The following is a 21149-nucleotide window of genomic DNA, read 5'->3' as shown; positions in this document are numbered from 1 at the left end:
TACCACTGAAGTAACACGCTCATACAAATGGTTGAAGATACCAGAAGACAACAGTACTCCAGATTTTGCAGAGTACAGAAGTTAATTGCTAGCATTAAAAGTTTAAGAAAGCAGCTGATAATATATTCCTTGTTAATATTCCTATACTATGTTTAGTCCCTACAAGCAGCACAAATTCAAATCCATCATAGCAGCTCTAATTTGTAGTTGGCAAAATGAATGGCTGCTGCTGTACAGCAAGGTCAGCTCCAAATCCAATACGTCTCTTCATGAAAGCCATGGAAAGAAACAGTGGGTATCAAATGCAAGAAAAACATACAGCTAGAATAAGACAGTTGTTCTGAGTCTTAAGAGATTAACACACCCAATTATTTATTTATTTTTTTAAAATCAAGTTTAAATAACCAAAACATGTAAAGGAAACACAGAGGATTAAAGCTATAGAAATAGAATACATGAGGCTAAGTTACAGTGGAAGGGGCATTTTCAGTTTTTCAGTTAAATATAATGAAGATGCAAGTCTTATCTGGGTTAAAATAAAGTGCTTCAAGCCTAGAAACTCACGGAAAAGATGTTTCAACTCTTTAGATAGCAGCAATTTAGCATGCTCAATTTTACATCAGTGAAGATCTGTCTGAATTAAAAAAAATATTATTTAAAATATATAAATACGATCCAAGAATATTTTAACACAAATCAAAATAAGAATTGCATTTTTTTAGGAAGCGTCTGTGAGATCTGTATCATAAACCGGCACAGCTTTTTAAAACAAATCGTTTATTTCATCCACCAGCGTCCCAAGAAAAGCAAAAAAGGATGGTGCTATACCAGGACGTGCCACTGGAGGGGGCGTGGTACCGACTGACAGGACGACGAAAGCCGTCCCGGTCCGCCTACACTGAGCTTGCTACCCCCGCCCCAGGGAAGCCCCGGGGTGCTCTCCAGATGCAGAGCAGCACTGAGCTCTCCTGATAGCTTCACTTCCAGCACCGGCAATTTCATCCACATTTTCTTCTTGACAGATCAACAAGAGCAGACGATTCTCAGGTTGAAGAATTTCCTCACATTGAACAGTTATCAAAATATATTGATTAATGTAACTGTCCCGACTTAAAAAAGCTGCCTGAAAAACATCCGTGTAAACAACGATTAACTCCTACCTACTAATTGCTCAGTTGCTTTAATACGGAACTGATGGAAACAAGCTGTGGGTCTTCATTATTATTGATATTTCTCTTCTAGTGGGCAGCTTATTTTTTTCTCATTTTTCACCTGGTCTCAAATTTTACTTGTTAGGGCAAAGTGAGGTTAGACCAACTAAGAACATGAAAAATAACCACTGAGGTTTTACTGAAGAGTGAGTATTCCCCTTTCCCACTTATGAAAATACGTTTTAATAATGAACATACTTACTTTGAGAGAACTTTTCTCCAACACTGAAATGAAGCTTCCTAAAAGCAAGACTAGGAGTGTTTTCTGTGGTGTAATATGACAATTTTTCTTTGTAATAAAAGTACAGGAGGAAAGCAGTAATCCTTTACCAGCCAAATGTGTCATCAGTGGGACTGATCACAATCCTAAGTCTATACAGACATCTGAAATCTATTGATAAGGTTTAGTATCGTAATCACTGTGTCCACAGTTAGCCTGAATTACAACCACGACTTCTTTAATAATGCCCCTTTCATTTGCGAACCAGTTGTTTTTTTCCAACTGCAATGAAAGAATTTTTGGCATTTGTGTAATTCAGGTTTGTCTAAAAGCTACTCCCAGTCTCTGCCAACTGGCAACAGGCAGAGCTGGAGCTCTGTTACTTTTGATGCTGTTCCCTCACTGCTGGCAAGGTGTTTGTGATTAGAACCCAGACACTCATCCCCTGTGTTGGTTTGCAGATTTATCTGTTTGATGCCAGTGCATGTAGCTTTCCTTCAGGAACTAGAAACAGGGGCGGTGGGGAGATGGGCAAGGTCCAAAGATGGAAAAAGAGAAGCACTGAACATGACACTCTTGATGGCATTATGAAATTTGTAACAGGAGAGCTGGTGCCAGGGCAATGGTATCTGTGGGTATTTGTTAGCAGTTTGTGAAAGGGACCTAGCGCTTTGGACAGTTTTTCTGTTGGTGTTCAAATATCATGCAATGCTGTAAACCAACTAATATGTTTTTTTTAAAAAAAAAAACAAAACCAAAAAAGCTTTCTTAGTTAAACAGTGTCCCCAGAGCTATTTTAACATAATATAGTAAAGTAATGTATTCCTTTAACAATTCTCTGTAGACTCTGTTGACAGAAAGCCATCATACATTACATTCACTCACTTTATCAACTCAACTAACATGATTTTCAGGTATAAGCTGACCTTAAAAAAGGAAAAATATATCTGTTCTTACCTTACTACCCTTCATGCCATTGCAAAAGCAGGGACTTTTACCTTTGCATACACAGCTCTGAAAAACAAAAAGACAAACTTTACAATAATTTTTTTTCTCATTGTGTTGTTTAGCGAAGGGGAAATGAGATCTCAGTGGTTTTAGAAAGGTAAATATTTCATGGATAAACAACTTTAAAAGTTCATGAAGAGTGGCAATTCTCAACAGTGGAAAAGAGCTCATTATTCCTCTGTACTGTCTTTTGACACTAGTTTGATTTTATAGTTTAGGTAAAGGCCAAGAAGCCACACTTAACACCACTGGGGTTACAGTACCAGGACGAAGTAACATTCAAGAGTTTGGGCTCACAGCACTAAACTTTGATAATTCTTTAAAAAACTTACTATAGAAATGAACACATGTACTGATACTGTTTTAAATTACAGTTATATTCTTTTTATTTTAATCTATTAACCAATAATTTTCTGACTTTCTGTAGCTGCATTCACCTCCTGACCCTGCCACATGGTACTTAATACAATTACAAAGAAGCCTCAACTTTGCTGTTTCTTAATTCTGGAGGTCTCCTGAGCCAAGCTGTGTAATAGTGGGTGCCTTCACACAGGGACATCCACACTCCTGCAAGTCCTGGTTTGTAGCTGCTACCAGCATGTCTGGTCCTCAGGTCATCCTGGAGTTCAAAACCCTCCTTGGAGGGCTGAGTGTTGCATTGTAGAATGCAAACCTCTCTATGCCTGTGACCTCTACTGCTGGAGTATGGCATGGCTACTTAAGGAGCAACTACAACTTGGGAAAATTCAATGATTTATCCAGTATGAAGAAATATTCAGGTTTTTATTGTTTGCACTTCACACTTAAGTGAAACAAACCACGAACCCAAACAAGGATATTCAGTGTGTAGCTGCATAGACAGCATGACTAAACCAGTTAGCTCCCACACGAGGTAGCAGTGGTAGCAGAGAGCCCAGCAAAGCTGCAAAGCTCCTCTGAGATCCAGAGTGAACATGAGAACACTTAACCATTCTGTGCCCTGTTTCTGCTACAGCTATCACGCACTCAGGACGTGAGCTAGCCCAGCCTAGCTAGAATAATGCTTCAAAGGACTTCTTTCCGCTCATGTAGACATATGCCATTTCAGTGAAGTGGAGGCGAAAAAAAATAACCCTTTATTAACATAAATATTATACATACTAAAAAATCATTTAGGTTATTGAAGCCATGTATTTCATAGAAATGCGGAGTAAACTGCATTTATTATCCTTACTTACACACTTAAATTCTTTATTTTTGAAGCTCTTGCTGAATGACTTTTTCACTGCTGTAGAAAGAGGGTTATTTTTCAGTTTATCCTCCCACAATAGTATAGATGTTTACCACAATGACCATATACTATGTTATAGTTACAGACAATAAGAAAGGGACAACTATCACGTATTGGTTATGAAGGTATTTTTCTAAGTTGCATAAAATTCTGGAAAGAATTAAGAACTGTATTTTTTTCATGGAAGATTAAAGCCTTTAGGATGGTATGATACCAAATTTGTATTTAGATCTTGAAGACAGAATTAATTAACCTCTACAAATGGTCATAATACAACAGCAGCACTCTTCCAAATTTATAACTTTTCCAGTGGTCTTCTCAAAAAACAGAAAATGAGAGAGAAAAAAAATGTTCTCCATTATAATGGTAAAGTCAGACTGCCATTAAATTCAAATTTTCCTCTGGCAATTTGTTCAGGTAAAACATTTTACAGACTTGAAAAGCATTTTTTCTTCCCACAAGCTAGGATCAATTTCTTCTATCTTTACCATCCAAACCTGAGGTATGTGGTATCAGCTAGCTGCCTTCATTTCTTACACAGTTCCTGGTGTTTGTCTCCTTCCTTGGACTACACAAGGAAACTTGACAACTAGTTTGGAACAACTCATCCAGTCTCTTTAAGCGCCTCTTTTAGAATGGAGGAAAGATGCTGCAAGTACTTGCTATTCTCTATGGACTAGACGATTACTGACAGTAGCTGCCTGTCTTCTAGGTGGCTGAAGTCAGGCTATTAATTTAAAAATAGATGCAGGGGATATTCCTCAAGTGAACAGCTATTTAAACATACATTTACAAAACAAAACAGAAATTAGAGTCAGTTGGCTGTGAAAAGCAAATCCCTCAAGAAATGATTGTCTGCCTGTGTTCTATAGACAGATCAATAGGTGATTGTTTCAAGCTAGATTTTTAAAATGTTGCAAACGTTAAATACTTAATTCTTTGGGATATTTAAAGAAGATTCCTTCTTCCTCTGATCTGAAAGCCAGAATTCAAGTGATACTGCATCAGAAATTTGGAAAACAAGTGTCACGTAAAACAGAAACCATGAATATGCTACTTTACTATTATTTTTAACAATATGATTGTATCACCAGAGACATAAGAATAAACACTAGTGCAGAATTAACAAAAAACTGTATCCTGATTTCTTCTCAGTGAGGTCAATCAGTTTGGCACTGGATAATCTAAATTCACCAAGTTAGTTATATGACAAATATCTTGAGCCTTTAACCGTAACTACCAGAGGATACAGTGACATGTATCTCAAAATAAATTTGTACTAGTCTATAAGACAACCAATTTTCTCATTCCCTATTCAATAACAGTACCTTCCATCCCAAAGCATTCTCTTCAAAATAGGTGACACAGGTTATTGGTACATGTCTGCTAAGTGGTATAAAACCAGTAACTGTTCAATGTTTAGCATCCCAAGGAAAGATATAGCACAGTACACAAAATTAGTCTTAAACTGCAGGCACTGCATTTTACTGCTGTACAGGGCTGGTGAGTGACTCAAGCTATCATATTTTTAAGGTTTGCATACAAAAACTGTAAATTAACTACAAGACCTATGAGACCCATTTATCAGGAATCCCAGCTGCCAAAACAAAGATTTAACTTCAGATTTAGTAGACACATGTCTGAGTCCAGGAAAGGTGCTGTTTACTAAGGAAAAAATAATTACAGTATTAAAATTCTCTGCATTTCTTCAGTGTAACTGGGAGCACATCCTGTCTGACCATAGAGAACTTCCCTTAGAAGCCAGAAGTGGCTGTTTCTCATCTTTCTAGTACCAGTTATTTACCCTTATAATTCTATAGACCTTCATGAAGTTGTACCTTACTTCTACCTGTGAAAGCAAAGCTAGAAGCAGATTCTTTACAGTATTTGAATGCAAAGCAGTTTCCAGGACATGTGGAGAAATCACCAAATGAAATTACTCTTCTATAATAGGTATCATCTCCAGAAGACTTGATATGTACCCATACAGAAGAAACTTTTTCTTTTAACTTACAATCAAAGATAATCCAATGTGAAGTGAAATGCACGAACATGTAGAAACTTACGATGCTACACAACTAATCAAGGTTACTAAACTATTAAAAGAAAAAGAGCCTTTGCTCTTCAAGTCAGAATGCTTAGAATGTGTTTAATTTGCCATTAGTAAGCTTTCAGATCAATTTAGGTCTTTTTGTGTACACATATCACTTTAAACTAAACTGAAAAGACCAAAGATGATTTTACATTACACAGTCAGTTAGCTAGATAATACTAAATGTTTTGGCATATGATTTTTACATAAGATTAGATTATGCCTTCTGTAAAGGAGCTTTGAACCAAAAAATCATTGCTCACTTATACTACTGAATGTTTCCACATCCTTACAAGATGCCTGCAGCTGCTTTATCAAAGGATCGTAACAAAACAATAGTATATTGCCAGGTTATAAGATAAGGAAATTGAGTATTAGTTATTAATGGTTTATTCAAAATCCTCACAATAACATCTACATAAGAAAATGCATTAACACCACCACAAGTTTACTGCATGTTTTCCAGTTTTGTGATTTTTACAATAATCATCTGTATTTATTTCAAATATTTAGATACAGTAGATGGCACTATATTTTTAATCTAAAAACCTAGGTCAAAGGATAAAGCCATTATATGAATAATAAATCAAATTAATTCACCAATGAACCAAAATTTAAAAAACTCAACAATTTATTGAATTCAGAGAGGACCTCCTTTTAAAAAATCTTTTGAGTGATAATAGTAGTAGTATTATACATTCTTTAAATAATTACAGTTGTACACACTGAAGCACATTTACTGGAGCAGTTTATGCTTTGTCCCATGGTTGCAACCTTATCTGTAACACGGAATTGTCTTTCCTACGTTATGGGATTGGATTCTGATCTCTTCCTGCCCCCAATTCAGAGACTAATTTAAGCATCTGCTTAAAAAGTGTTCCAGCACTCTCCTTCACTGAATCCCTCAAAGAAATGATGAAGAAAGAAAAATTAACATACTACAGACTACGTTGTCACCTATACGAAGCTTAATGCAGTGCCATGCTGAGTCTACTACCTGTTTGCAGCAACTTTATTTGGAGTGTCAGAGAGAATCTTGCACAGCTCACAGCACTTTGCCAATATCACTAGTTATATGAAGGATGTCAGAGAATGTACTTAGGGATGTTATCAAACCTGAATATGTCAAAGGACATCACAAAGTGTTAATATAAGGAAAAAAGCAAACAATGATAGGTGTTTCTATCAATAGCGCAGTCTTTGAGTCCTGTTACTCACACCTGTGGTTATGACTCACAGTCACACTGGGAATAGCTTAACGGCAGAAAGATGAGGAACAGAAAAAATGAGCCAGTGAGGGTGATGACCCAATATTTCTTCATTAATCTCTTTTTGGAATGACACATATGATGACAGAACAGTCAGACTATTTGCTTTTCCAGATCCAGAGAAGATCAGAGTAGGTCAGCTATGATTTCCAAATACATATTTGTATTAAAAATACTGCACCTAGGACAGACAGGCAGTGAAGTGTGTTGCTGCAATACATACACAAGGCACCATATTAAGTACATTTCAGATGAAGACTACATTAAGACCACACAGGATTAATAATAAAGATGTTCAGATGAAAGCTGAGATGAAATTCAATGTATTCTGCAGGAATATAGTGATCTGGCTGCAGTGGGGCTTAAGTTTACACCTCTGGCCTGATAGGTCTTTAATTTCATGGGTGATCTCCATTGATTCCAGAGGTAAAGTCTGGTTAACATAAATGAAAGATGACTGTGCAACATGAGGAATTTTAAGATGAATTAAAAGCAGTGCAAGTGATATCCATTAATCACTCTGGACAGTAAAAATAGCCCGGGTGTCTTCTGTCAAGTGAGTGGTGAAGCTGTCACTTTCCTTCACTGGTGGTTCTAATGGGTGATCAGGCTCATTTTTAAAAATGCAAGCCTGCTTTTTCATTTAAACTTCATTTTTATTAGCATCTCACCTATCCTGCCATTAGATCTTTAACTTCTAACTTCAAGTATCACTAAATTAGGAGTCCATCGAAGACTAATACTTATTGGAAAAGATCTATTTTTCAATGATGTCACTTTATTATTTTTTTTCTTTTACATCATTCTGCTTGTTAATGGTATCCTGAGCAGCCTACAAATATGCGGGTCATCACAGTGGTCCTTCCTAAGTGGAAGTAAATTATCATCTGATTTCCAGTTTTCTGTAATTTCTCTTAAATTCCCATACTTATTAAATACTATGTATCAATGACTCAGTTCCTTTAAGAGTCTTGATTATGAATTTTCAAGGGCTGCTGACACACTGAGATTTCTGAATTCTTCTTGAGCTGTATCAGTGCACAGCAAACACTTTACACATTCCAGCTGTGTTCATAAACCGCAGCTGAGCACATAGAATAATACTGCTCAGATAGTTGTTAATATAGTGCTTAAAACTACAAAGGGCCCATTTCTCTAATGTTCTCTACTACATTAATAAAAGTGGGTATAGTACATTATGATCACAGTAAGTGTAAAGTTTTGCTTTAACATTGATCTACACTACAGAAGCGTTGGGGTCGGTATACTGCACAAAGATGTGAAATGCTGCACTTTCTGAAGAACACTATGGTGCCAGCTAAAGCTTCTAGCTTGGAGACAGTTATGTTTTTGAAAATTTATCCTAAGCTGCTCAAGCAGACGATCTCGGACGAAAGCTGTATATAAAAAAAAAAAAGTTCCCACTGTGGAAAAGGCTACGTAAGGAAAATATTTCTTTTTCTGAGTGTGACGCACCTGTGTTAGGATACTTAGCTAGACTAGCACAGTCAGTAATTCTATCTAGACGTGGTTAGTAGATACGTGACCCTGGTAGCATATTCCTCATGTTGCACAACTGTAAATCACCATGTAGCCTACAAGGTACTGGAGAATGAAGTCCCCTCACTCCAAAACATTGCTATCAAAACAAAATACCAGTCTCACAATTACAATCTGTATACTAAAAGTTTTTCATGCATTCTAAGCATCAAACATGAATCATTAAAATTATCAAAGACCACGAAGAACTTTGTGTTTTTTTAGTGATTGCTGGGCCAGTACAATAAAACAAAATTATTAAGCCTTCAATAATTATAGACAACATAGAGCAGAAATAGGAGATGATGAGATGAAGGAAAATATGTCAGTTCCCAAACCCTGAAACATTGTGTAGTCACTTGTAAACTGGAAGGCAGCCAGACATTCCTACCTTAGAAGACTCCCGTTAACAGCCATATATGCTATCAGAATTCACAGCATTTTGCCTACCGGTTGAATACCTAGCACCTGACAAAAATCATTTGACTTTCCATTATTAGAAATACATCTGTAAGACACAACAGAAGTCAACTTTTATGCTACAGACAGTTGTTGAAAAAACTCTGTTAAACACTTGTAATGGGAACCTTGCTCAGCGAATAACTACTGAATCAATATCCCTCCTTAGTGGCACAGGCCTTGTATTACTGGTTATTTGCTGCTTTCCGTGCAAGTTGCAGAGCAGAAGTCCTAAGCACTAATGATCATAGGAAAAACCCTCTCCGTAACACTTCACAGAAGCAGGATTTTGTGTCTAGCTTACAGATAACTCGTGATCACATGATGTGAACACACATGTGTCTATCTGAACTTGTTAAGAATTTCCTTACTTTATATCCTTAATTTTAAACTGTCAGGACTTCTTTTTGGAAGGAATTAATTCTTTTTTATAATATAAATACATATTTATAATGGTATTTGCAAACCAACTATGGTAAATAATTGGTATGGAGAAATGGAAGAAGCTGCTGTAGATGAACATTTAAAGAAATTTCTATTATGCTAAGGGAACACATGTATGAAAACCCTTTTTCACTTCAGAGATTCAAACTGTTTTGAACATCTTCTCTTAGTTTTTGAAGCGAAAACCTGTTTGGTAAGAACTTTGTATAATAATTTCATAGTGTTAGCCAAATCTCTCCATTATAACTATTCATATTAGCACAATAAAAAAAGCACCAGTATAAAGCTTAAGTGAAACAGTATAAACAGAAGGAAACGAAATTTTCATAGAACTTCTGGTATTTCTGGCCTATGTTTAATGGAATAAACTACATTCTGGGGGGGAACCACCAAAAACCAAACCAAAAAATGTAAACCACACTGCAATTCTTTTATTATTTTTTTTTTTCAATACACTTACTGTACAGCGTAAAGTTTTTTTGCTGTGAACAAGCCTGTCTGCATGGAAGTTCCAAGAAACCACCATAACACAGCTGTTCATGCTATCCTGACAAAAGCACACCACCCTGTCATGATGCTTATAAGTTCCACATACAACTTCCATGGTGCCAACCATATTCTTGTCCCAGCAAATACAGTACAATTAATTACATGGAGCTTCTCCTTCCTCTCCAATTCACTAACAGTAAAGAATTAGGAAATGTGAGAACAGTAAGGCTTAGCAATCTTCACTGTGCCCACACGTTATCATCGTGTTAGATTAAAATAGGTAAAATGTAATTCAGAAGAAAAAAAGACAATACCTAGAGTTTTCACAAACTCAAATTGTTTTTGAGCTCTGTAGTGATGACCACTAAGGCCTGTGTTGTAGAAGCTGCCTAAAATTACTCAGTATCTATGTACGTAAAGCTGGCATTTTGTGTGCAGTTTTGGAAAACTGTCAAGGCTCTCAATTGAATCTCTGGTTTTCAGATTTTTTAATTTGCTTTTGGTCTATAAAAAGAAGATACCGAATTACTCCCTCATTAACTATAAAGAACAATGGTTTTCTTTCTTTTGCTAAAACACAGAAAATTTTGACACTTAAATTTATAATGACCTATATCCTGCTCCACAAATAATCTCACTAGGGTGGAAGTCACTGTGATGAGAACTATCAGAAACTGGACCAAACTGTTCATGATATATCCAGATGGGTAAAATCTGCGAAGGCAGACCCATAAACCCCATCTCTGAGGGTTTCTTTTCCTGACCTTGAATAGGACACAGGGACAAAAGAAATATTCTTCCTTTCTACGAGTCAAAAAAGATTAGGCAATTCAGGGCACAGAATTTTGTTTTGTGTAGCAACCTCTTAAGGGTGTTTAATCAGCTTATTCATCCGTGTTCTTCCTTCCTAACAGAGGGTCATCTTAAAAAAGCAATCTAGTAACAAAGAATACACACCATTTAACTAGTGAATTTTTGCTTATGTACCATAATATGGTTAGCATTACACCACAAAATTTGTATTTCTTCTCAGGTGTTGAGTGTGGGAATGGTATTCACTATAATTGTTGTCTCCTCAGGCCTGTATATTTGTATGTTGATAAAATTCCTCCTGTGCATCTTCTGTTAAGTGGTACAAACAGCAATGAAAGCAACAGTAGCTTGTTCAGAGAAAGCTTGTTGCACATGCTTTGGTTTCTCCTTTTTTGAAAAGCTCTGTGATTTCACAGATTAAAAAAAAATAAATGGGTTACTTTTCCTTGCAGCTTCCTCCAAAATGATCTGTGGAAAAATGCAGCATGAAGCCCTACTTAAAAAGCCTTCAATGAATGAAGCCAAATGGAAAACCCGTAAACCTGTGAGACTTGTACCCTATCACAAAACTGCTAGGTAAAAAAAAAAAAAAAGAAGAAAAAAAAAAAGAAAATCGAACTAAAAATATACTAGGTGTGGCAAAATAGAAGTTTTTTCAGTGTGTGTATGAGAGACTGGGGCTGTAAACAACTCAGAAGAAAAAAAGCCTTTTTGTATTTCAACCTTCCTCCTAGGCTCCTGTAATCCATGCCAACATACTGAGCCTTCTAGTATTACTGTTAGGCAGTAGGGTGAGAATGTGACAGTAAAACAGATGACCGGATATCCCATACTACTTGCACTTAATAGCAAAGTATTTTGTTTCAAAGACATGTTATGATAAATCAGCTCTAGGTATCGCAGAAGAGATTGCTAGCACAGATCTCAAAATAAAATGCTGATATACCTACATGAAATACAAAGCAATGAAGAAGGAACTAGTGTCTGCCTGCCTAGTTTGATCATTTTAATGATCCTCAGTCAGCAAAATAACTTGAATTATAACAGTTTTGCTTAAATGTGTATTTACTTTGTAGATTTGCTAGTAAAGGGTATACATAAAGCATTAACTGTTCAAATTTTCACAGGTGGTTAGTCAGATCACCTAAGGAGGTTCATCATCTTTCAGTTGTATGATGCAGCACACACAGAGGCACACTTTTCATTTCTCGGTCATCAGAGCAAGCCTCCAAGCGGCACAAGACAGCAGAACTCCATCAATTTCATGCACAAACATTAGGGCAACTCGGCTAACTCTCTTGGCCCAGTAGGAAGAGCATTGCTCTGCAGTGTTCTGACATTGGCCTGTTCATCTACAGAGATGATGGCTGAATTACAACTAATTATAGAGGCAATCAGGATCAGAACAGTCTGGTATAAATCGGTCCCAATTATCAGAGTAACACCCCCGTTGACTTCAGAGCTGGGATCATATTAACTAAATCAAAGAGAACACTTCACAAAGGACTTGTTTTTCTAACACGCTCAGTGAACTCTCTTTTGTATATTCAGGTGCACATCTTCCCTTCTCAGCTGCCTGGTGCGACAATGAACCTGGGCACTTCCAAAGGCTGGCAGAAGAGGAACATTCTCACTGTGACACTTTGTCCCTCCAACATTTTGACTTCTAGTTAAACAAAGCAATTCAGCCTGCATCCCATTCTTACCAGCCTTGGATATGGTCATGGCTGAGCTAAAACACCGCATTTTTTCCTTCCAGAGCCATGTATCAAGATCCATTTGTGAAAGCAATGCAGATTGCATATAATTAGGAAAAAAATACTGCACAAAGAAAAGCAGACTAGTTTATAAGTATTTGCATGCAAATTCTAACATTCATAAAAATGAAATTAATTGGGAAACACAAACACTTCTATCAAGGCACAGACAGTAAGCATAAGTGAGAGAGGAAATGCAAAGAAGATCTTCTAAAGTCCTATAGTCACTGAGTTTGCTATCTCCCCTCCTTTTCCAGCAGCACATGATGAAAAAATACAAAGAGTAACGATAGAGGCAGAATACACAGCACTTAATTTTATCCTGGGAGCTAACACAAAATTGCAACTACATTATAATGCAAATCAAAAAATGGTAGTAACATGAGGTACAGCTAATTTGCTATCAAGTAATCTTGCTCAAGTAGAAACTTCTTTTTTATCCTGTTCTGAACACATGATAACACGATGCCACCATAAAAATGATAATGCCACTAAGAATCGATTCAATACTAATGAACTCAACTGTCATTAGTGTCATTTGAAACAGCAAGTTTCAGGGAACATTTTTACATCAGTGTTTTATTTCAAGACATACAAGAAGTACATGGATGTCATCAAAAGGCAAGACACACTCAGGAGAATTAATTGGATTGTACATGTGCATTAAGACAGTGTTAGTTCCAGTTGCTGTTAAGCAAACTGAAAAAAAGAGAAGCCAAGTATTTTTTTTTCTGAAAGGAAAACAACAGAAATGAGGAATAAGAAGGTTCCCTGTGGAAAAATACTGATTTTATTATTATTATTATCATTGTTGTTGTTCTAAAGCCTTTAAATGAACAGTGGAAAAATCCAAAGAATTATAACATCAGTATTTGGAGTGAAGGAATACATCAAGCAAGCTGAAAAGCCTTTGACATGGGAAGATGCTACTTCTGCTGAGTTTTCAGAAGTTGTGATTAGAGCGTGCCAGTGGCCAAGAATGCAGATAATAATACTCCCTAGCAGGTGCCAGAAAGTTCAGCCTCCTAAGGGCAGAGAAGTCTGGACTCTGTGAATGGCTGCAAGGACCAAAATTTGCTGTAAAGACATCAGCAGGCACAAATGAATGACTTCCTTGCTTGTCTTCTATAATAATAAAAATAGTAATTAGAATAAACTACTTAAAGAGACATACACTTAAAACTTTTCTATGTTGAAACATTTTTTAATTTATGCAGACAGAAAAATTTTGCTGATCAAATATCAATTTATTTTCATATTAAAGTCTAGCACAATTTTAAAACACAAACAATACCAATTTCTTTGCAATGGACAGTCCAGCCAAGATGCAATGATTTACTGATCAATCATTTCATGTCAATTAACATTAGCACTAATATTTAATTAGGATTTTTATTTAAACTGTTTTAAAAGTTTTGATTTGCTTCATAATCTAGAAAGTTATTAGACTTTCTCTTTTGAAAATATCAGCATTTTCATACAAGAATAGAAATTACGATATCTGAAACTTAAACTGATTTCAGTTATCTGTCGCAATCTAGTTTGAACTAATCTCAAACAACATGAGATCTGTTGAATTTTCTGAGCACCACTGAATTTGTAGGTCATATTCAAACTTTGCTTGAACAAGTTTTCTGTAGAAGACACTTCCTACCATCCCAAATCCTGTGTTTAAGACTTAAGTATAAAAAAGGATCCAGTAACAACAACACTCTACAAAACTAGTATCTCAGAGCTTTGTAATTTACCTTAAGCAGAAAGGCTGCTAATGAACTAATGTGCGAGTCTGGCAAATATCCAGAATCATAGAATTGTTTGTGTTGGAAAAGATCTTAAAAACATCATGTCCAACAATAACAATTTCAGATGTTTATTTTTCAAAAATATAACTTAACAAAGGAAAAACTAAGGAATTTGCATATAGATGATCCACTTATATTTACTCACGGATTTTCAAAGTGCTTTGGTGATCAAAAAGGAAATAGCTACAGAGCCGAGTTTGGAAAAGCTTCTAAAGCAAATCTGAGATTTAACTTCCCTTGCAATTAATGGGAAGATACTAAAAAAATTTTTAAGCAACCTATATAAAAGCAACCGCAGGATAAAGCAAAAAATGTAACAACACGGATGCATCCATATCTAATTGTGTCAAACCAAAATCACTTGGTGAAACTCTGTAAAGACAAGTGCAGGGATTCTACCGAGGTTGCTAAAAATGTTGAAATGCTTTACTGGGCCATATGCGAGGTCTTACTTGTTGATACACCTCCTTTTCCCTTCCTTTGTAGGTAAAAATATGAAACAGGGCGACAAGATCAACAAGATCAAGCCGGAATAGAGGCTTAGAAAAAGTATGAGTGTGTGTTTCAGGGGGATGGGGGGAGGAATGCCTGGTACACAGCCTGCACTTGTTAACAGCTATCCAGAAGCACGTCTGATGATGTCCACCTCTTAGGAGAAACAAGGACAATAAATGGGAGGTACCAGCAGAGGAAGAGAAGAATGGAATAAAGAACAACAAACTAGGTCAGAAGCTGGTCTTGAGTTTATTCCTCTTCCACATCTGGCTTTTACAGCAAAGATCAGATCTAGGCAGAGCCTGAAACAACTCTGCAGAAAACATGTACTTTGCAAATAGGTCTGGTACCTCTGTTCTACATAATAACCAAGAGGTATTTTAATTCCATTACAAACAAAACAATTAGATCTTTGTTAAATGACTAAACTTGACTGCAATTTAGTCAGAGTGCCATGAAAGAAAAACATGTTTGGTGAGGTGCTTATGCTGTTTCCAGACACTTTACCCAGGACGGGCGAGTGAAAAAGCTACAGTATTTCAGAAGAAACATTACTTCTAATTAGTCTGCTTCAGTTAATTACAGCAGAATAACAAAGTAGATCATTTTTTTTCCTTGAACTGCAAAACATTTTGATAGGCAGTAAAAAAATCTGATGCACTGCATTAGAGCTTTACTCACACATGTGAGGAGAAATTAACATTGTTGACTATTATGGGAGAAACAGAACTTGAAATTTACTGAAACTGGCAGTTTCCTGTGTTTGATGTCTATCCGAAATTTACTGAAACTGGCAGATTTCTGTTCGGTAGCTGCCAGAAACGTTAAGAGCTACACCGACCGATTTACACTCACAGATGACTGCTCATCTCCCAGTTAGGAACGTACAATCCAAATGTTAAAACCAGACAGAGGAGAAAGGAACGGCAATGACTACAGTACAATTTATGGACCAAACGGTACGCACACTCATTAAACCTGAAAGACAAACTGTGAATCGAGTTTGTAACGAAGGCAGCACAGGTGGTCCGGCCGGTGAGCGCTGCTCTGAGCGCATTTACCTCAGAGACCATCCGCACCCAGCACCGCCCTGTCCTCGCCACATCCACTGCCCCTGCAGAGCGACGCGCTGCCCGTGGGACAGGCCTCCGGGGCCGCCTTCCGTGCTCACGGCGGGACGGAGCCCCCCATCCCCGCAGGGAGCCCCCCATCCCCGCAGGGAGCCCCCCATCCCCCCGGCCAGGCCGCCACCGCGCTGTGCTTCCCTTTCGCACCTGAGGCGAGCGGTGACGAAGCGCCCTGCGCGGGGGCCTCCCCGCCCGCGCTTATCCCCGCCTGGCAGCGGCGCAGGGGTAACGGTACCTCACCTCGCCGAGCCCGGCTGCGAGGTACCCGGCGCGGGTGAGGCGTACCGCTGTAAATACAATAAATTCACCCCATCTTCCTCGCAACTTGCCAACGTGCCGGCGGAGGGGGCCAGGTGCTCGCCCCGCTCTGCCCCAGGTGACGCTGCCGCAGCCGCCGCCGTCCCGCCGCGCCACCCCGGCCACTCCGCCCCGCGCTCGCTCACTCACCTCGGCCGTCGCGGCGCGGCCCGGCCAGAGCAGGGCGAGCAGCAGCAGTGGCGCCAGGCGGCTGGGGCAGCCCCTACCGGCCATCCCCGCGCCCGGCGTTGCCTGCGCTGCGTCCCGCGGAGCTCGGCCTGGGGCGCTCGGACTCTGCCCCCCGCCCGCCCGCGGCTTTTGGCCTAGGGGCTGCTGCTGCTTCGCACCCGCTCCCGGCGCCCTGGGATGGGCACAGGGGCCGGGCCGGGGCGGGGCCGGCCGGGTCACCCCTCTCCTCCCCTCTCCTCTCCCCCCGCGTCTCCTGCCTCGGGCACTGCCGGTCAGCCGCCGTCCGTCCTCGGCGGGCATGGAGTGAGCGAGGAGCCGGGGGCTTTCCCGCCTGGGAGCTGAGGTGAGCGCCGCGGAAGGGCAGCCCTGGGCGACAGTACCTGGTGTTCGTCATGGGCCGTCCCGCCTGGTCTCGGCGCCTGCCGGGGCTGAGCAGCTCGCTGAGGGGGGCAGCCCCGCTCCGGGACAGCTGGGGGTGTCCCAGGTTACCGGGCTGCCTCCGTCCCCCGCCTGCTTCTCCCCCGCCGCCGTGAGGGCGCAGGTGGCGGGCGCCGCCCGAACAGCCTCGGGGCTGCGCGGCGGGAGCGGGGACCCGCCCGGGCAGGGACACGGCCTGGGCCCGTCGGCAGCGGCCCGGCGGGGGAGAACGGGCCGGTTACACCGGCCGGGAGCGGGGCGGCAGCGCCGGATGCGTGTGTGAGGCGGTGCCGGGGAGCGCCGGCCGCAGCCCGGGCCCTCCGCGCCATCCCAACGCTGGCCGGGCGCTCCCGGGCGCTGCCCGCCGTGTTTTCCTTTAAGCAACGCTTTTCTCTCTCTCCAGTGTTTTCTTAATGAGACAGCGGAGACCAAGAAGTCCCAGAAAGGACAAAGTGCTGCCCCACTGCATAGATGTAAACCAGTGAGAAATAGGTGATGAATGTTTCTCCCCAGGCTTTCCGCATAGCTTATCACAATATAAAGGTTTTCTGAATGGAAATGTGATTTGTAAAGTGTTAGCGATATGTAAAGTTTATCACATTTATGTCACTGACAGAAGTACTGCATCTTCAAAGTAACATCTCACCAAATAAAGTACTATTCTGAGGTGGCACAAACTTAGGGTGTTGGCCAGGCCAGCCGCTGTGATCTTACTTTATCGGTAGTGTTCAGGAATGCTGTACAGGAAATCCCATGTTACAGGTTTTATAAAAATTATACAGAAAAAGCAACAATATACAGCAATATAATATATGTGTATAAATGTATTTCGGAACTACTCATGAACTAAAAACCTAAAGCCTTTCATGAGCATAACCTGGTACCACCTATTTCACAGACCCTGAGCAGCTGGCTGCTATATAATGTGGCCCAACTGGATGGTAGTTGTGTGCTATACTTGAGAAAGAGCAAGTAGTGTTGCATTATGAGATTGTCACATAAAAGTATATATGCCTTTATGTGAGTTTCTAGGACACAGATATATGACTTCAAAGTAACATGGAGCTGGAACAAAGGTAAGATCGGCCATTGATGTTCTCTCTCCTGCTTGTTACTGCCATAATTGATGGCAACTATCCAAAGAAAGTGTATGAAACCTTGATGCATGGTACTGTTGCTGATATTGTTGTAATCCATAATATCTTCAGTGAGCTACAAACTCAGAGAGATGTCCTTGTCTGGCAAAACAGCTCGCCAGGCAGGCTTAACATCAGTTGTGTCAAAACATCTACCTGCAGCTATCTGTAGAAGTACTTAGGGGGAAAAAAAAACCCACCAGTGCATGAAAAACAGAGAGGTCAACCTTAACACTAGAAACCAATTGAAAGCTGAAAGAAATTAAAGTTCGACTTTTTTCACAGTAACTTAATGATTTTAGCTTTGATTTTGTTTTCTCAGTTCTCTATGGTAAAACCAGGATAACAATATTTTCTCTTTTTGCACATAAGGAATATTTATATGGGAAACATTATAGCTGTATGAGTTTATTAAAAATTACAAAATTTCATAGGACACTGTAAAAGAAAAAATAGGGCTTAAGGAAAGGATGAAAAGAGCATGGAATATATCCATCGTGAATGAGACAGAAGTCCTATGCAAAACAGCATGCATGTTCTTATACCTAAAATTACTATCCTAACCGTATGCATAAAAGAACCACATAAAAATTGAGCACAGAACCCTAATTTTTATTTCCTAACTTCTGAATCCTTGACTTTGCAGCTTCAGTGGTCTTGCTATACATGATGTTGGTTTCTTTGGATGTAATGAGGCTATAGTTAGGTCTTCTCTGATTTTTCATATCTCGATAACTGTAGTTGTGTGTCTGCCTCCAACTATGGCTCATGTCTCGTGGTCTTATTTTATCAGACACTCTAAGAATGAAGTTGTCTGTCTTCTTGGTCCTTGTCTAGAAACCTAATGTGTAGGTTATATTATAGTGCCAGCTTTTCCCCTGCTGTCTTTTGAGAATTTTATGAACTGAGGTTTGGTGATGCTTGTATAAAACCTATTCCTTTGGTGGTATTGAGTGTGTTATGCTGGGGATATTTTATTTTCTTTTGAATTAGGTAAGTATTCTATTGAAGTAACTGTTGTGATTACTACAAATTGTAAAACATTAGATCAATTCGACATATCAATCTAAATAACACTTTGTAGTCCTTATACGATTGCATTGGCTGCTGAACACTTCAAACTGTTGGAAGCTTGTTAAAAAAAAGATAGGTTTTACGTAGCCATGACGAAATAGCAAGCAGAATGGTTTAAGTCTTCAAATCATGCATTAAGTATGACTTCAAACTGTGTCAATGGCTTGGATCAAAATGGATTTTAATTTGAAAATAAAAGGTTTTCTGCTAATAATAAAGCAAATGTACCCAATTTCAATTTCTTCTTCATCTTCAGAAGCTGTATGGATAATTAAATAATGATATGGATAGTGGGCAACAGGAACAAATTTCTGAAAAGTCTAACACTTTATGACTGGCTTCAATTTTCCATTTGAGGCTATCTGTCCCTGCAGTATTGTATTGCCTCACAATCTTGCTTATTTTATTTATATTATTAATGTACTTTTTAATAGGCTGAAATCTTGTACCCTTTTATGTTGATCTGTAAAAATTCATATATAGTCCCCTTGAAATAATTGAGTTGCTGAAAAAATAAAATGCAGCCTGAATATGAATAATATAATGTAATGCCAACATAAAGCTGTGCAGTATGACATATGTAAATGATTAAGACATATTTTGGTTATCCAGTAATTATTCATGTTTGTCCATCAAATGTATTTTTTAATATAAACAGGTTCAGAGGGGAAACAACAACAACAATATGGAACAGTGTTTATAGACCATCCACAAACAGAAGGAAAGAGAAGACCTGCTGTTTAAAAAAAAAGAAAAAAGGAAGAAATAAAAAGTGCTGCATATACAGATCCTCAATCAGTGTGAATGGCATTAACAAAGGATTCGTTTGAACGGATTACGTGGCTTATCACAGCTGCCTGGTGAGTTTTACAGATCACTAAATTTTTTTACTAGAGTCACTGAGATACATTCTTAGCTATCAATTTAACAGTAATAAGAAATCACCAGTTAAATTATTTGTAGCCTGTCATAAATTTGATAAGCCTATATGATAATTTGTTGTATTATTTGATTTTGATTGCTGGTCTATAAGTTTATACCATTTAAATTTCAGTTACTACACTATTTAAATAGTAGGAAGCAGGAACTATAATCCTGAGTCTGTTTTAGGAGGAAAGATATTTCTACATTCTAGTGATGAATATATTTGGAGAAAAGTAATGAACAATTCAAACCTGATTGCCTGTCTCAGAATAGTTTTGTAGATGAGGGAGAATTATTAAAAGGCATGAAAAAAACTTTTACAGACTATGATGGAAATACTTCCTAGCAGCTGTGGCAGGAGTTCTTTCTGGAGGAAAATGATCCTTAGGAGATTAGGATCACCATGGCCTGGAATTTTCAGAGTGGTGTGGGATCAGTGATTTTATCTCAATGACATCTTCCAGGCAAAGTCAATCCACTATTCCTTCTTTATAAAACTTCATGCACTGGGCTTTTTAGGAATGTGATATTATGCTTTTCTAGCTGGGAACTTGGCCCAGCAAATGTACCTTGCTTGAACTTGACACCCTCACTACTAGGTGGTCTTGTGTTGTGCTAATATACCTGAACTCTCTCCAGTGTCTTTTTCATGTTTATTTGGTTTATGCAAACCCAGTTTTCCCCATCGTAGCAGCCTTCTATCCCAGCCACCTCTCCAAGGGTAGCTCTTCTTGCCTTTTTTTCTGCATTATTTGTGAGTTACCCTTTACAGTCTTGTACTGATTGGAGTACATAGGCAACATCTGTTTGGCTTCAGGAGGCAGGGATTTTGAAATGACAGAGATCAATATGGCGAATACATGCCTGCTCTATATGACTGGAAAAGGGGAAGATTGCAGCACCATGCATCAAGAATGTCATTATCAGATGTCCATTTCAGTTGTGCAAGGGCTTCATAAGAACTTGACATTTTCTTAAATGAAAAATAACTCACCCCTGGCCAATGTTGATACAGGAAAAAAAATATTTAAGAGACTATCTTCAGGTTCAGAAGGTTAGAAGCAAAAATGGCCTTAAATTAGTAACAATCACAGAATAAACATGCTATTTTCTGCTAC

The 21149-nt window shown here is 38.9% G+C and overlaps 2 protein-coding genes across 2 annotated transcripts in view; one reads left to right on the top strand and one right to left on the bottom strand.

The window, feature by feature from the left end:
* Nucleotides 1–21149, bottom strand: part of COL4A3 (collagen type IV alpha 3 chain) — an 85593-nt gene that overhangs the window by 49500 nt on the left and 14944 nt on the right. Inside the window, exon 5 of the mRNA XM_040612490.1 lies at nucleotides 2389–2445. Within this exon, the coding sequence (XP_040468424.1) occupies nucleotides 2389–2445 (57 nt within the window). The remainder of the gene's footprint in view (nucleotides 1–2388; nucleotides 2446–21149) is intronic.
* Nucleotides 16755–21149, top strand: part of COL4A4 (collagen type IV alpha 4 chain) — an 80048-nt gene continuing 75653 nt past the window's right edge. Inside the window, exons 1-2 of the mRNA XM_040612513.1 lie at nucleotides 16755–16823; nucleotides 19766–19967. Of these exons, the coding sequence (XP_040468447.1) occupies nucleotides 19912–19967 (56 nt within the window). The 5' untranslated portion in view covers nucleotides 16755–16823; nucleotides 19766–19911. The remainder of the gene's footprint in view (nucleotides 16824–19765; nucleotides 19968–21149) is intronic.

Source organism: Falco naumanni, chromosome 13 (genome assembly GCF_017639655.2).
Source record: "Falco naumanni isolate bFalNau1 chromosome 13, bFalNau1.pat, whole genome shotgun sequence".
Taxonomy (NCBI): domain Eukaryota; kingdom Metazoa; phylum Chordata; class Aves; order Falconiformes; family Falconidae; genus Falco; species Falco naumanni.
This window is presented reverse-complemented; position numbering and strand designations above follow the sequence as displayed.